The sequence below is a fragment of the Curcuma longa genome, chromosome 1 (genome assembly GCF_044706935.1).
Source record: "Curcuma longa cultivar G26 ecotype Majalengka, Jawa Barat chromosome 1, ITB_CL_G26_1.1, whole genome shotgun sequence".
NCBI lineage: Eukaryota > Viridiplantae > Streptophyta > Magnoliopsida > Zingiberales > Zingiberaceae > Curcuma > Curcuma longa.
Genome location: NC_133861.1, coordinates 6,366,385 through 6,383,671, shown reverse-complemented (window position 1 = coordinate 6,383,671; position 17,287 = coordinate 6,366,385). Strand labels below are relative to the sequence as shown.

The 17,287-nt window shown below is 39.8% G+C and overlaps 2 protein-coding genes across 2 annotated transcripts; one reads left to right on the top strand and one right to left on the bottom strand.

Annotated features, from left to right (window-relative positions):
• Positions 1-4,096: 4,096 nt before the first annotated feature.
• On the bottom strand, positions 4,097-4,726 carry LOC141823928 (protein NDR1-like). Its single transcript, XM_074711168.1, has one exon. The coding sequence runs from the start codon at positions 4,724-4,726 to the stop codon at positions 4,124-4,126; it is 603 nt and encodes a 200-aa protein (XP_074567269.1). The 3' UTR covers positions 4,097-4,123.
• Positions 4,727-7,274: 2,548 nt separating this feature from the next.
• Positions 7,275-8,637, top strand: LOC141823213 (peroxidase 1-like). Its single transcript, XM_074710479.1, has 5 exons — positions 7,275-7,550; positions 7,635-7,823; positions 7,917-8,079; positions 8,153-8,255; positions 8,322-8,637. The coding sequence occupies exons 1-5, from the start codon at positions 7,275-7,277 to the stop codon at positions 8,626-8,628; spliced, it is 1,038 nt and encodes a 345-aa protein (XP_074566580.1). The 3' UTR covers positions 8,629-8,637.
• The last annotated feature ends 8,650 nt before the right edge of the window (positions 8,638-17,287 follow it).

The following is a 17,287-nucleotide window of genomic DNA, read 5'->3' as shown; positions in this document are numbered from 1 at the left end:
AAGTGGAGGATTGTTGAATATAGTTATTGACATATGTTTAGTCCCACATGGAAAAGGAAGGAGAAGTTTGATAAACTTATTGAAAGATGTGTACCGAACATGTTGTGTTTGATTGGTGGCTAAGTGGAAGGAAAACTGTAAATTTTGAACATGTGTGAAAAACTCCCAGATTTTATGTCATTTCTCTCTTAAATTAATCTCTCCCAGAGTTTGACTGCTACTCTTTACTCCGTTCAACTTTCTTTTTATACTTGATCCAAATTTTACGTGGATGCTCGATATGATGCAATCAAATCTCTTAATTATTTTCAATTCAGTGGGTCTCAACATCTGTTTAGACAGCGTGATGTTCAATTAAAATGTAATAAATTTGGTTGCTTGGATGCCTATAAACCACACCACACGGTTTCCTCTCATATTGGTGATGGATTAATTTTGTCATTATTTTACTTTACAATACCATTAGTTTACTGTTGCACTTGTAAAATTGAAGTGTAAACTAAGATTACTGCACTTGATTTTGTCATTATTTTACCAGACAATATCATTATTTTTCAGTTCGGTTGACTTTAACTTTTAGGATTTTATTTTCGAATAAGATTATAATTTACATTTTATCTCAAGTTATTTCTGCCCAATCTATTGTACTTTGGTTCATTAATGGACTATTACTTATTCATTTATTTGATTATTTATCTAGGGATATAATTTGAATTATTTCAAAATGGGATACCAATGTGCTATGAAAAACATTAATATCCTCTTTCTTTAAAAGGGAGATCTTAAACTAATGAAAACACTTCAATTTCTACATTCTCTACAATGCAATATCAATCTAGTGAAAGTCTTCCCATATTTAGTATCCAAATTCCTTCAATTTATTCGTCTAGCGAAGACCATCGGCCATCCTCTACTTGTATTAAATAAGATCTAGGAAAAAAAATAGATATGTGAATATCATGTTAATATAAGAGATGAGATAAGATGTTTATACATGGAGCCTTATCAATAGTCTCCGGCTAAAAAATTTGAAAGTCATAATCGTCGATTTAAAAAAAATGATTCTAGAAATTTCATTGATTGGAGTATTCGCCTTCAACAAATAAAATATTATTTTTATTATTTTCTTTTTCTAAATGATATTAATTCCTACTGGTCAATAAAAGATTTGACAATTAGAAAAGAATAAATCAAAGAAAAATATGTGCATTTTTTGACTGTATTGGTTTGACAGCTTCTTCGCCTCAAACTATATGTGAGAGAAAGGCTGAAAATTTGATGAGACCTTCTCAACATATTGATAACGTAAAACATGTTCAATCTAAAGAGAAAAAGGAGAAAAATCATTTGCATTTGAGAACCTCAATTGTCACTGTTTGTTAGCTAGCACTTCAAGATTATACCTTTAGAGGTAACGACGAATCTCTATCTTCATTTTTTTTGAATTGGTGAAGGCTTTTAAAAAAATGAGTACAAAAATTGATGAAGTTGTACTTGAAAATGCTCTAAAAAATGTCTAATATATCGCTTCAAAAATTTAGAAAGAGATTTTACATTATGGCCAATAGGATACGATAGATGATTCATGAAAAAATTAGAGATAAATCCTTATGTATTCTTGTTGATGAAACACAAGATATATCTAAACGAGAGCAAATAATCATTATCTTGAGGTTTGTGAACAATCATGAAATTTTGATAGAAAGACTTTTTGCCATTAAAAGTGTTAGTAATACTAACTCATTGATTTTTTTTTTAAAGAGATAATAAATGTTCTTGTTCATCATGACCTATAAGTTAAGAAAATTAGAGGCCAAGGATGTTGGTGCAGGGGGCACCAGATAATCGAACTGATGTTTTGATTATGACAAAGGATTCAAGTTAAGGTTATGTGGTGAAGTAACAAGTTGAGTTGAGTGTGCAGGTAACACAGGAAAAGTCCTAGCTGAGACAAGACCGGGCAAGAAAGTCCTAGAATGTAGGTTCGGACAAGAAAGTCTTAGTCAGATGGATCAAGTAGAAAGACTTGACAAATTAAAACACTAGGCAGGAAGTGAGGTCGGTCAATGGACCAAACGTCTAGCAAAGCGATGGGTCAGCGAGGATCGAACATCGAAGGAAAGTCCTAGGGGTCGAGGATTGGATGCTGAGCAAAAGACCAAGCAGGTCTGGAGGACCGAATGGTTGATAGAAGGTAAACTCTCTTGAGAGGAGTAGGTGATGACACGTTCTCTTGAAAGAAACAACAGGCGTCGATTTAACCTAAGGTTTCACTAGAAACTTAAAAGTCCAGACCAGATAGTTGGAAAACTGTCTAGTTTCCTATAAGTTATATATTGTGTTAACTCTATGGTGCAGAAAATTAAGGGACCAAAACTTCGGATTCCGAGTACTCGTATAGATCCAGGAGATCGGATGGTCCAAGTGCTCGGATGTCAACTGATCGGGTTAGCGAGGCGGATGAGGTGATGAGTTAAGATTGGACAGAGACACCTCAACTTCCAAGCGCCCAAAGAAGGATAAGGTGTGATGAAGTCAAAGCTAACTCGGCAACTTCTATGTTAGCATTTAAAGCTCCTGGAAGGGATACATGCGCCCGAAGATGTTAAGTCAGCTTCAAGAGCGAATTGACGTAGAGGCACCCAGAAGGAGTTTCAAGTGCCTGGATCAGTCAATAAAAGAAGCTGCGAGGGGGAACCCTAGAGCATCAATTCATAATCAGTCCACAACAACTCTGTATGTGAACAACGCTCCCAAGATGCTGCCGCGATGTCAAAACGCTGCGCCGACAATCGCACACCCTTGCTAATTCTTTTTGTTGGTAACTTTGATTTTGATTTTTCATTTATTTTATACTTAATTACTAGGATGATAAAGTGTTACTGATTCTATATCCTTTTGTAAAGGGGAGACTCTTTCTCATAAGAAAGAATTTAATAGTGAATTGCCAAACATAAGCAGCCAAGAACTGTGGGTCTTGGAGTAGTAGTGAATGGCTGTAAACCAAATAAAAACAAACATATACTTACTTGTATCCCTATGCATATTATATCCACTGTTTTGCCAATCGATTATAATTAATATTGATTTCTGCAATCAAATATGTTAGTGTTATTTGAGAATTCTTTTCTCATTTGGATAATATTGTCAATATTATTACTTCTACTACTAAGGGCATTACTGAGTTACATACTATCCAAAAAAATGAAATCAAACATATGTTAGCGATTGGATTTTGGATGATATTTGAAAGCTTACAATGAAGTTCTATCCTAAATTAAAGATTTCACAAATCAAGACATCGTTGATTTGAAATATAAATTGATACATTATAAACTTGATATGATGCAGAATTTAAAAGTTTCTATACTTGTTGAGTCGTGTCAACAATTGACTGAGAGTGAACAATCAAAGGTTTCCATTTTATTGACTAGATTGATTCATCTTGTTTTGACGTTACTTATTTCTACTACCATTATTGAGCGAGCCTTTTTAATAATAAAACATGTGAAGACAATACTTCGCAATAAAATGGAAAATAACTTTCTTGATAATTGTTTGATATTCTATATTAAATGAGATTTAATTAAAAATATAAATATAGATTCTATAATAGATGAATTTTATATTTCAAAAATCTCGTAAGGCATAACTTGTAATATAATATAATAATTTTTTTTGTTATATATCTATATAATTTATTATATATTTTTTGATAATAATATATAATTTATTATATTAAATTCAAACCCTCCATTCTAATTTCTAGATCTATCCATACCACTGAATTTTTCTGATAAAGTTTTAACGAGTCATCTTCTTGTTCAGTTACAACAACCTCAAGCTTTTTATATTTTATGTTTTTTAATAATAGATCGTCTTCTCTTAATTTTCATGCCTAACAAATTCAAAATATAACTAGCATGGGAAAGGAACCAATTGTAAATTTGACGTTCGAAATATATTAGTTTTAAACAAATCAATTCTAATATATTAATGTTCATGAACAACGATAAATTATCTGTGTTTGTAAATCATATTTATATCATCGTTTAAACAATTAAATAGATTTAAATTAAGAGAACATCTGAAGAGTTCAGACCGTCGAAACCCTAAATCCGCGTCAGAACACGAGCGCAGCGCATCCGCCAAAAGCCACGGCCAAGATCGACCGGAGAAGCGGAGTGCAGCCAGTACCACCGCAGCGGAAGCCGGCTCGCGGAGCACCGGAACGCAGTTCGATCGAGTCCCCCGCGGGCATCATACCGTCCGCACCGACCTTGACCTCGGCCCCGACGCTGACCGCGTGGCGCCGGGTCCGCCAGCCCACCGCCTGGAACCGGACCGCCGTCCGCAGATCCACGCGTACCGACCGGTTGGCGGGAGGCGGCCACCCGCGTCCTCCGGCGAAGGAGCCCGTCTTGGAGGCGGTCTTCTTGTGGCCCTGGTAGAAGCCCGGGACGACAGCGGAGGAGGTGAAATTGGGGGAATCGGAAGGGAAGGAGAGGGCGAGGGCGAGGGCGAGATCGTCGTGGTAGATCCCGAGCTCCTTGTTCTCGTTCTCGACAGAGAGCCCGAAGGAGGCGGCGGAGGAGCTGAGGAGGAAAGAGGTGACGCAGTAGCTGGGGTCGTTGGGGCGGTAGGTGAGGTAGAGGGAGACGGAGAGCAGCGCGACGAGGAAGAGGCAGAGGAGGCAGAAGCGGCACAGGTACTGGTTTCCCGACATCTTCACTCACCAGTGTTACAAACTGTTCGGGAACAAATATCGTATCAATATAGCCGTTGACACGTGCGCCTTTTATGCTTTATCTATGCGTTACTCTCTTGACTCGGTCAATGAGTCAAGAATGAGTACTCGGTTAGTTTAAATTGTAGGTGTGGATCGAAGAAGAATAGAAATTTAAAGTGGTAAAGAATCTCAAGAAAAGTAAAAGAAAAAAAAAGAGGACTTTGATAAAGTTGTAGCCGCGAGTGACATCTCCAAGTAAATAAGAACAAGTGTGTGAAAAAAAATTGTTTGAGACATAATTAAGTTAGTTAAATGGAATAAAATTATTGAAATCAAATTTTCGACGAAATCGAAACATTCCCTCCTCCGTCATGATTAACTATAACTTTTCGATTTATCTCTTCATAGATGGTTACTAATCATGGATGATGAATTCCATCTTTTACTAAAGAAGTGTAAGGAAAAAAAGTATTTCATTGTTTTCCAACTTAACTAGTAAGAAAATTTTGAAAATTTGCCATATTTAACTTATTTTTAATAATTTTAGTAAAAAAGTTAATACTATCAATATTAAAGTATTTTTTTTTAAAAAATAATATCTAATAAAAAATGCATAACTAGCTCAAAAGAGTATTATTTTTGGCCCATGGTTGTTGCCATTTTGTCAAATTAGTCCGGCCCCTAAGAAGGCCCATATACGGCCCACTCCAACCTAGATGATCAAGAACATTAATAATATAAAGCCTTGAAAATTCAAAGTACCGATATGACTGGATCATACTTCTAACGCAAAACATGGATTAAGAAATAATATATCGAAAAACAGAGAAATATATTGTCCATAACTAATCCAAATACAAAATTGGATCACATGATCATAACAATACTAAAAGTTTTGTCAACTTTACCTCTGCATTAATATGCAAATCGAAGCACATGATGAAGAACTAATTGTCCAACAAACGGTTCAAAACATTGCCATCTTTTTTTAAGCCATGAGAGTTGAATTCAAAGGCACCAAGCTATGTAACCACATGGCCACGCTTTGATAGTTTAAGCTTGCAACACATGCAAGTGAGCGATTTTTAATTGAAGAGACAGTGGCCTAGAAGAAGCTTTGATTACAAGAGAAGAAGATTTCGGAGAGATTTCAGCACAGCTGTTCATGCTTTTCTTCCACTTTTCTGAAAAAGAAGTGGTTGAATCAATCAATATTATCTCTTCTACTTAATTCCTGTTTGATGCATGTTGGATTTGGCAATGTATGTATAAAGATTGGCCTGCTAGGTTTGATTATTGCTTAAGTGCCAAATAAACTTTTGTTTAGAGTTTTTTTTTTAAAAAAATGATCTTGTGGTATGGTTTTACATGTTGACGACTAGAGTAATGAATTTCTCGTTGATAGGGTATTTCGGAATCGAGAAGATACTGTGGGAGTGCATTTGAAGGCAGTAAAGTTCTAAAAATAAGTTTCAACATAGTGTGCGTTTTGTGATCTTGTGTTGATAAAAGCACAAGATCTACAAGTGCATGGTTTTGAGGGTTCAGAGGCAAACACTTTCACTCTTGTATAATTGCTCGGTTAAGTCGATTACAGTTGCTTAGCAGTAATACACTGAAGGCTTATTGAACCATTATCCTGATTAATATTTTAGTGTTGCAGCTAGTAGGTGCACCAAAAGATACCACTTCTAAATATTTTAGTTTCTTTTTTCTCTTTTCTTTCCATATATATATCTTTAGCACAATCATTTATGAGGAATCAGACAAGAACATACTTGTTATAATCTTTCTGTTTCACCTGCTTCTGTCTTTATACTTGCATCTCTAGCTGTCTACCTTTAAGCTCTTTAAGCATCTAATGATCTAGCTTATTTTGGTAATACATCGACATGTCACATCAGATTAGTTATGTTCATGCATTGCCTGATCCATCTCAACTCATGTTTTTTGCTTTTCAGAACTGAAATACACAAACTCTAAACTGTTTTAGGTTCTTTACTATGGTGTTGTGTATGTCACATGGAATGTGTGTTTTGCAGACATTTTAGAAATGTTTTATAGCAAATTATAGAAGTCGCCGAGATTAATAGAATTCAATTGAGCTCACATGGGGTAGTTGCAACCTTTGCTGGAGGTAGACTTGGGGTTGACTCTAACAGGCTCGAGCTAGATCATCCTCCGGTCTTTCTCCACGTGTCATCCTTATACCCTAGCTCTTAGACTTACAAGAAACTTGGTTCCGTATTACGAACGAATGAAACAGCTGTGGAAATGCCAGATTATAATGCAAGTAAACCCTCAACAAAGCCGTGAATCCCTCCCTCAAAATTAATGTGCCATCCGATTGCTATCCTTGGCACATGCACAAGAGAGTTGTACATCAAGTAATATAAGATATAGCACACTTCAACTCTCTTCCATGTTCGTCAATGGCTGTTCTGATCTCTCCAACTCATGCATGCAGAGTCATGCTGAATATTTTAATCCAAGTCAACCCTTGCCAAAGGATCGAGCAGTGTATAAAAGAGGCCCCAAGTCCTCCATGGCTTCTTCACCAATCCAACACAGACCAGTTTTCAGATTTCTGAGCAAGAGATGGCTGCAGCAGGGGGCCTTGTTGGCTGCTCTGGCTCTGGCTGTTCTGGCGTGCTCAGTTGGCTCAGCGGCGGCGCAGGGAGGGCTGAGAGTCGACTACTACAGCAGTACATGCCCCAACGTGGAGGCCATCGTGCTTGAGGAGATGACCAGGGCCCTGCGGCTGGCGCCGAGCCTGGCGGCGCCTCTCCTAAGGCTGCACTTCCATGACTGCTTCGTCAGGGTAGGTTTCTGATTCCACCCTGCAAAAGATGATCGTTTTTAGATATGAATGTAGTGTATCCCATTCCCACGCGCGTTCGATCAGGGATGCGACGGCTCGGTGCTGCTCAACTCCACCAAGGGGAACGTGGCCGAGAAGGATGCCAAGCCAAACCTCACGCTCAGAGGCTTCGGCTTCATTGACAGAGTCAAAGCTCGACTGGAGAGGGAATGCCCTGGCGTCGTCTCTTGTGCAGATATACTCACTCTCGTGGCAAGGGATGCAGTCGTTTTGGTAAACAAAAACAAAAACAAAATTAATTTTACATTAAAATTTTGATTTTCTGATTGATTTTGTGGAGTTTTGTTTTGTCTCTCGTGAAAACAGAGCAATGGGCCAACATGGCCTGTGGCTACAGGGAGGAAGGATGGGCTGGTGTCTATAGCGAACGAGACCATCCAGTTGCCTCCTCCGACCGCGAACATCTCCACTTTGATCTCCATGTTCGCCTCGAAAGGACTGAGCGTCAAGGATCTTGTTGTTTTGTCAGGTTTGTACGTCGTGCCATGAACGAGGAATATAATTTTGAATTACTTGTAGTAAACGTTTTGTTGAATTTGTAGGTGGACACACGATCGGAATCTCGCACTGTTTCTCCTTCAATGATCGGCTCTATAACTATACGGGCAAGGCCACCCCCACGGATGTCGACCCAACTCTCGAAAGGTAGGTGTGCTCATTCATCGACATTGAGTCGTGTTTGTCCTAACTACTTCAACTCATGATATGTAGGCACTACCTTGCAAAGTTGAGGACGATTTGCAAGCCCAACGATCAAACCACCTTCGTGGAGTTGGACCCCGGGAGCTTTAGGACATTCGATACGAGCTACTACAAACTAGTGACGAAGAGGCGTGGGGTATTCCACTCCGACGAGGTCTTGCTTGAAAATAGCGTCGCGAGGGACTATGTGTTGAGCCATGCCGGGGCATCGGAGTCGGAGTTTTTCCAAGATTTTGCCAACTCCATGATCAAGATGGGCGATATTGGGGTGCTCACTAGTGGGGAGGTCAGGAAGAAGTGTTCGGTTATCAACTAGAACTCTAAGAAGGATAATGATTGTGTTTAATTAAGATCGAATTATAAAAGATTAAATTTGTGATAAATCAAGGTTGTTTGTTGATGTCTTTGTAATGTTAAGATGGTATTATTGTCCAGAATTAATAACTGGCATTTAATGCCAGTGATTTTGTTCAGTCAATAAATTACAAGAATTTTTAAGCTTTTCTTTTGTTCTGGTTTGGAAATTTTGTAGATTATAAGATAGACTTCCTTTTATACAAGACAATAGAGTAAATCTCTACAAGTGCGAGGATGAAGCTTTCTCGAACTAAAAATGAGTAGAATTCTTATCATTAATTTATAGATAGAAATCTAACTCTTCTCTAATACTGAAAAGAAGGGTTTATCGATGAATTAAAATGATTTGAAATCCTATTATTTTGGTCGGCAACATGGATAACCGACCAAATAATTTCGTTGGGACTTGCCTGGTAACCCATGGTTGTAAATTTTATTCCCCAACCATTATGTTAATCGATATTTTTAAAAAATATTACTAGCCAAATAAATGACCAGTAAACCTTTTTAAAATAACAGTTAAATATATATTTGATCGATAATTCTTTAATATAAATGACTAATAAATTTTTAAAAATATCGATCAATATATATTTGATCAGTAATATTTTTTAAAATCAATGATTGATAAATTTTTAAAAATATCAACCAAATATATATTTGATCAATAATTTTTTTAAAATTTATTAGCTAATATATATTTGATCAATATTTTTAATTGTATTATCAATTAAAATACATTTGACTGTTAAGTTTTTTTTTAAAAATATTGAATCATTTTAATCAATTTATCAATCATTTCTACGAAATAAGGATTGATAAATTTCAAAAATCTAATTAAATAACTGATAAAAAAGTGAATATTATATAGAGTGGTAAATTATTCAAAAATAACAAGAGAAAGTAAATGTCAACTAACAAATAAAAGAATACTACAATAAAATATATATCTAAGCAATGTATTAAGAAATATTTAAACTATCTTCTTCTTTATGAATAGGAGTCTGTTTAGATTGTTCGAGTAATCCATTAAGTTATTGCACAAGAGAAGAAGAGTAATCCATTAAGTTGATGTCACATGAGAAGCTATTGCAATATTTGGGTGCATGATTCTCCATCATCTTATTTCATATACTTTAGTTTAGATGTCTGCACTTCTTGTGTATAGCAATTGTCCCTCAGATAGTATCCATCTCAACTTTATACTACATCTCTACTTGTGTACTAGATGATGTAGGAGTAATAGATGTTGAATCTTATGTCTATGATGATGGTATGGGTCGCAATCCTAATCCACGAACATAACTAGACTTGCAACTAAGTACATCCGGGTGGCATTCAAATGTTAAATTCTTAAAATCATCTAAGGTGGGTAAGTAGAGAAGTATCATCATTTGTTGTTCTCACTAAAAGTAAGATTTTCTTATCATTGTAGAGAGTGATCATCACTTCCTATTAAACAAACATACATGAATATAAAAAATTTATCATGCCCAAAATAATATACAAATATAAAAATAATAACTATTAAATTATGACTTACATATTGCTCTCATGCAAGTACGCTCGTCCACCCTGTTAGAATATTTAATTTATTATATATATTAAATATTCTATTAAATATTCTGTTTAGAATAAATCGTATTAAATATTCTGTTTAGAATAAATCGTCTAGAATAAGTCCCTATACTCATGTATAAATAGGGACCTATGGCTTGTAATATTTTAATTCAATTCAGAAAGCATATGATTTTTACCGACATGGTATCAGAGCCCTAGATCATTGGTTTCTATCTGGCGCCGCCGCCACCATCCGGACGCCGCCACCATCCGAAACGTGCTTTCCCTTCTTCCCTCCCATCACGCTGCTTTCCCTTCTTCCCTCCCATCACGCTGCTGGTCGCCGAAGAAAGAAACTGCTACAGCAAACAAAGCAAAAATTGGTGGCCCATGCAGGTTCGAACTGCCGACCTTCCAATTGGTGATTTCTTCTTCTAACCATCATCCTAAAGCCATGATGCTACAAAATTGCTGCAACCATTGCCTTTATTTGGGAGAGGCGACGTCCTTTATTTCCATGACACCTCGTTATTGGTAGACTCCTTCCACTGTCGACACCCAAGCCACAACAAGACGCAGCGAGGTCAAGGTACTCTAGCAATTTTGATGGCTCCGGTGGTCGAATTTTGATCGTCGACTCCTACTTCGATCGTCGACGCATCTGTGTGGTCAGATTTTGATTTCGTTACTTTCAGATCTGAATTACTTCCTTGAATTCTTTCTTTATGTCTCTCAATATGGATCGTGTTAATGCTCGATCGGACAAGTCTGCTAGATGTCGTCGTTGTCCGAATGCTGAACATGCTTACACTCATTGCCCCAACATTGAGTGTCGTTATTGCCACAAAAAGGGTCATGTCCGTCAGAACTGCCCAAAACTGAGTCGCAGATCTTCTACAGCTGGTTCTTCCTCCTCCATAGCCGCCGTCACAAAGGTTTTGCAGCCGCCTCAGCCCACTACTCCTACCCTTATGGATATCCATAAACTACTTACTCAGGTTTTATCTACCAAACCTTCATTAGCCACCACATCAGGTAACCGACAATGGTTCTTAGATTCTGCTTGTTGCAACCATATGACCTCTAACATTAATCTGCTACATTCTATAAAACCTCTCACCACCTCGCCTCCCATTCACACTGCAAATGGTGCCCCCATGAAAATCACACATACTGGTCATGCCACTTCACCATCTCTCCAAGATGTCTACTACATTCCCCATTTAACATTAAACCTTGTTTCTATTGGTCAGTTGGTTGAGCAGGGACTTACTGTTATTTTCACGTCTTCTGGTGTACAGGTTCAGGATTCGCAGACGGGCCAGATTCTTGGGACGGGGCGCAAGAAGGGTCGCCTGTTTGAGCTTTGTTCCCTTCAACCCTTTCCTTCTATCTCTGCTGTCGTTTCTCCTTCTTCCATCTATCAGTGGCATCTCAGACTTGGACATGCTTCATCACATAACCTCCGATCTCTTGCTACTAAAGGTTTTTTTGGTTCTATTAAATTTGAATCTTTTGATTGTGTGCATTGCAAGCTTGGCAAACAACCAGCACTCTCTTTCTCAAATAATCATTCTATTGCTGATAAACCTTTTTCCCTAGTTCACTCAGATATTTGGGGGCCCTCTCCCATTGGAACGTTCAAAGGTTATCGATATTTTGTAATCTTTGTTGATGATTATTCCCGATTCACTTGGATTTATTTTTTAAAAAATCGTTCTGAACTTGCCTCGACTTACTCCACATTTGCAAAAATGATTCAAACACAATTCTCATGTCCTATTAAAACACTCCGCACTGACAATGCTTTGGAATATAATGATTCTACCTTTCTCAATCTCAAGATCAAAACAATCAACCGGATTGGTTGCCAAGCTTGCAATGCACACAATCAAAAGATTCAAATTTAATAGAACCAAAAAAACCTTTAGTAGCAAGAGATCGGAGGTTATGTGATGAAGCATGTCCAAGTCTGAGATGCCACTGATAGATGGAAGAAGGAGAAACGACAGCAGAGATAGAAGGAAAGGGTTGAAGGGAACAAAGCTCAAACAGGCGACCCTTCTTGCGCCCCGTCCCAAGAATCTGGCCCGTCTGCGAATCTTGAACCTGTACACCAGAAGACGTGAAAATAACAGTAAGTCCCTGCTCAACCAACTGACCAATAGAAACATGGGCACAGATGATTTCGCCGTTCCGACATGGTATCAGAGCCTAGGGTTTTTTTAGCGCCGCTGCCTATTTTCCTTTCCGCGTCGGCTTCCTGTTCGCTGCCGCCAGCCCTGCCTATCCTTTCTCCGCACGCAGATCATTTCGCCGTTCCACCGCCGAAGCTGACGGAGATTCCTTCGGCGTTCGGTTCTTTCTCGCTAGCTTTCGATCTCCGCTAGCTCAGTGGCGTCTGCGTCCGTCCCGCTTGCACACGAACGATTCCGACAGAGTTTTTGGAGACTCGGTTGTTGTAGAAGCCGCCGCCGCGCGATTCACGCGCTTTCTGCCCCGCCGCGCGATTCCATGGGATCTTGTTCGCCGGCTGCCGGAGACGACCGCAAGTGACCCTTTCTGCCCCGCCGCGCGATTCACGCGCTTTCTGCCCTACCAGAAGCCGCCGCCGCGCGATTCACGCGCTTTCTGCACCGCCGCGCGATTCCGTGGGATCTTGTTCGCCGGCTGCCGGAGACGGCCGCAAGTGACCCTTTCTGCCCCGCCGCGCGATTCACGCGCTTTCTGCCCTACCAGAGGCCGCCGCTGCGTGGAGAAACCAGAGGTGAAGCAACCTCTGCCATACTGCTCCTTTCTGCTCGCGAAGTGATCCATCACTCGACGACCGCCGCCTTGGGGTCTCTTCTCGAATTTGTTCGCCGCCTCTCCTAAAAGGGCCAGCTTTCCTATTCATCTTCTTCCCACTGCCGGGTCGGGGGAATCTGTGCAGCCCTCTTGCTTAGATCTGAATTGGTACGTTAGATTCCATCTCTTTGGGTAATATGGATCGTGTGGAAGCATCTGGTATTACTATTATGTTGTCAGGAGACAATTATGATTTGTGGTCAGAATCTATGAAGAGTTTTTTAATTGGTAAGAAGCTATGGCGATATATCACTGGTGACTTTACTATACCAGTGCGACCTGTTGGAACTCCCACTACTCCACCTACTACAAAGGAACTTGATGATTATCGTGTGGCGATTGATGACTGGGATAGTAAAAATCATACTATCCTTACCTGGATTCGAAACACATCATCTAGAAATATTCAGATCCAGCTCCGGCGAATGGATACCGCCAAGAAGGCTTGGGATTATCTGGAGCATCGTTTTCAGGCTACCGGAGGCATGCATCACTATCAGTTGTTGAGTTCATTACATACACTGAAACATGAGCAGGACAATCCATAGATGATTTCTTCTCTACTATTCAGTCACTCTGGGATCGCATTGACGAGGCCAACATTAATGAGGAACAACTTAGGGTCATTCAGCTACTAATGAAGCTCGGTCCTGAGTACGAATCTGTTCGTGGATCATTGCTCCATCGTGATCTACTTCCTTCGATAGACACAGCTATGAAGGAGATCTCTCTTGAGGCCACTCGCTTTGCCATGCTCCGATCTCCTACTACTGATTCTGCTCTAGCTGTTCCATCATCTGTGCCCATGTTTTCTCGCATGAATGCTCGCAAGGATATATTACAAGCCATAGGTCCCTATTTATACATGAGTATAGGGACTTATTCTAGACGATTTATTCTAAACAGAATATTTAATACGATTTATTCTAAACAGAATATTTAATAGAATATTTAATATATATAATATTCTAACACCCCCCCTCAAACTCAAGGTGGTAGAGTAGAGATCAGCTTGAGTTTGCTCATGGATCACTTCGCGAGCAGAAAGGAGCAGTATGGCAGAGGTTGCTTCACCTCTGGTTTCTCCGCGCGGCGGCGGCCTCTGGTAGGGCAGAAAGCGCGTGAATCGCGCGGCGGGGCAGAAAGCGTGTGAATCGCGCGGCGGCGGCCTCTGGTAGGGCAGAAAGCGCGTGAATCGCGTGGCGGGGCAGAAAGGGTCACTTGCGGCCGTCTCCGGCAGCCGGCGAACAAGATCCCACGGAATCGCGCGGCGGGGCAGAAAGCGCGTGAATCGCGCGGCGGCGGCCTCTGGTAGGGCAGAAAGCGCGTGAATCGCGCGGCGGGGCAGAAAGGGTCACTTGCGGCCGTCTCCGGCAGCCGGCGAACAAGATCCCACGGAATCCTGGCGACTTCGGCAAGGATGAAAGGGGGGCAAGGCCACTAGCGTGGAACAGAGCGACGTGGAACAGAACGGCGGTCGTCTGCCTCCACGTCCTCTACTTTTGCGGGCGTGCGACGGGCAGCGGGCGCGAGGCTTGCTGGCGTGAGGCGGACCTCTGCGATGGGACGCTGCCTTCGTCGGTCTCGGGAACTTGCTTGTTTGCGTGCGTGCGGAGAAAGGATAGGCAGGGCTGGCGGCAGCGAACATGACCTTTTTTTTTTTTTTTTTTACTTGCATCCAAAATGATTTTGAACTGTAGATTTCAAAATCCTAGAAACACGCTAACTACAATAAACGTAAATAATTTGACAGAATTTTGTGTACTGGAATCTACTAGATCCAAGTAACGGAAATCAAATTGCATCTTTTTCCCACAATTTCGGAAATAGAGATCCAACCAGAAAAGATAATACCTAGGGGTATTCGAGTTTCTCGGATCCGGCGACGTGGACGCCGGCGCGTTCAACGGATCCAAAGAGGGAAACAGCGGAGGCGGACAGGAGGGGGGGGGGGGGGCGGACGCGGAAGACGACAACGGCGGAGGGGAAAGGGACTGCGCCAAAAAAAACCTAGGCCTCTGATACCATGTCGGAAAATATTTCTATTCAGAATTTTTTTGAAATATTACAAGCCATAGGTCCCTATTTATACATGAGTATAGGGACTTATTCTAGACGATTTATTCTAAACAGAATATTTAATACGATTTATTCTAAACAGAATATTTAATAGAATATTTAATATATATACTCAATGTTGGGACAATGAGTGTAAGCATATGATTTTTACCGACATGGTATCAGAGCCTAGGGTTTTTTTTTTTTGAAAACACAACGGAAATAGAAATGAACTGAACACATTCAAGAACGGACATCATCCACTCTTAGAAGTAAAAAACACTGAAAACACAACGGAAATAGAAATGAACTGAACACATTCAAGAACGGACAATGATGCTTAGAAATAAAAGAACTGTAATACGGTCAGGAGCGCAAAGAGGATGTCTGCTGCAGCGTCAAAATAGGATTGGTTGTTCTTCGGGTTCTTCTCTGCCGGGTTCTTCTCTGCCGATTGAATAGAAAAAAATACTCCGGCAAGGAAGAGAATCACGACTATCGCTTTCATCGCAGGGCTGCGCTGAAGCGGCCGCAGAACTTGGTTTCCAGGCGGCGGCGGAAGATTTTCGTTTCCAGTCGGCAGAATAGGAACATCAAGATTTTCGTTTCCAGTCGGCAGAACAGGAACATCAAGATTTTCGTTTCCAGTCGGCAGAACAGGAACATCAAGATTTTCGTTTCCAGTCGGCAGAACAGGAACATCAACGAGAACTTCACCTCCTGATAACTGCATATATATAGCCAGGAGCCTCAGCACGACGCTTCTCCCTACCTCCACAACGGCCTCCTGGGCCCGTCCAAAACCTCCTCGCTCGACGAATATTCTAAATTTTGAGAAATTTGAATGGCACTCTGACTATCACAATGAAGATCGGTGGCTGGCGGTTGAGGAAGAACCAGCTGTAGAAGATCTGCAACTCAGTTTTGGGCAGTTCTGACGGACATGACCCTTTTTGTGGCAATAACGACACTCAATGTTGGGGCAATGAGTGTAAGCATGTTCAGCATTCGGACAACGACGACATCTAGCAGACTTGTCCGATCGAGCATTAACACGATCCATATTGAGAGACATAAAGAATATTTCGTCTTTCTAAATTTATTAATTTGCATGAATAAAAAAAATATTGCTCAACATTTAGGTTAAATTATAATTTTATTACAATAAATATTATAAGATTTATAAAAAAAATAAATAACTTGAATATATAATTTAAGAGTTGTCAAATGGATCAACTCGTAGCGAGACGGATAAATCTGTCATATGATAGGGTGAAATCGACCGGCCTACCAACTTGGTTGAGAAATCTCCAATTTAACCCAATCCAAAATGGATTGCAGGTTAGGCGGGTCAATTCACGGGGTGTCCAAAATTAAAAAATATTAAAAATATTAAAAATTTTAAGTTGGATTACAGTTTAAATAGGTCAAATTAAAATTTTAAAATTAGATTATGATTTAGACGGATCAAGACCACTAGTCCATTGAATTTTCTATTTTAATTTAATTTTATTTTTTTTAAATAAAATTTTTCAATCCACGAACTAACACAAGTCTATTACATGCCGATCCACACAGGTTGCCGGCCTAGATAGATCGGTCCACCTGAATTCTAAAATGGATTAATAATTAAAATTTAATCTAATTTATTTAAATTATTTCACAAGGATCCGATGACGTTTAAATTGACAGCTCTAATAATGAATAAGGATGGAAATTTAAATGCATGATTCACGTGATCCAGAAAGCCTAACGCGGATTCATCCAAATTCAAAGTATTCAAATTAACATGCTCATTTAAATCAATCAAATTGACCGAACATTGTAGACTGGACATCAACTTGACCATTTAATGAGTCCAATCCAGTCAATCGACATATCTAGTCCATTCGGAGCAACTAGTCATCAAAATTTATTAGCTTACTTACTCAAATTGTCCAGCTTAACTAGCCTATTAGTTGAATTAATTCGACCAGATGAATCAAACCATTTAGCCAGCCCAACTCTCCCCTAATCTAACCCGACCCACCATTAGCTCATCAATTGCTTAGCTCGCTTAACCCGATCTAATTGATCAACTCCTCTAGCTAATGTGGTCAAATGGATCAATTTATGACGGAGCGGACTAATCTATCATATGATGGGACGAGATA

Coding starts and splice junctions, on each gene's coding strand:
- LOC141823928 (XM_074711168.1), bottom strand. CDS start 4,726: ATGTCGGGAAACCAGTACCTGTGCCGCTTCTGCCTCCTCTGCCTCTTC.
- LOC141823213 (XM_074710479.1), top strand. CDS start 7,275: ATGGCTTCTTCACCAATCCAACACAGACCAGTTTTCAGATTTCTGAGC. Junction 8,080..8,152: donor GGATCTTGTTGTTTTGTCAG/GTTTGTACGTCG, acceptor TTGAATTTGTAG/GTGGACACACGATCGGAATC. Junction 8,256..8,321: donor GTCGACCCAACTCTCGAAAG/GTAGGTGTGCTC, acceptor CATGATATGTAG/GCACTACCTTGCAAAGTTGA.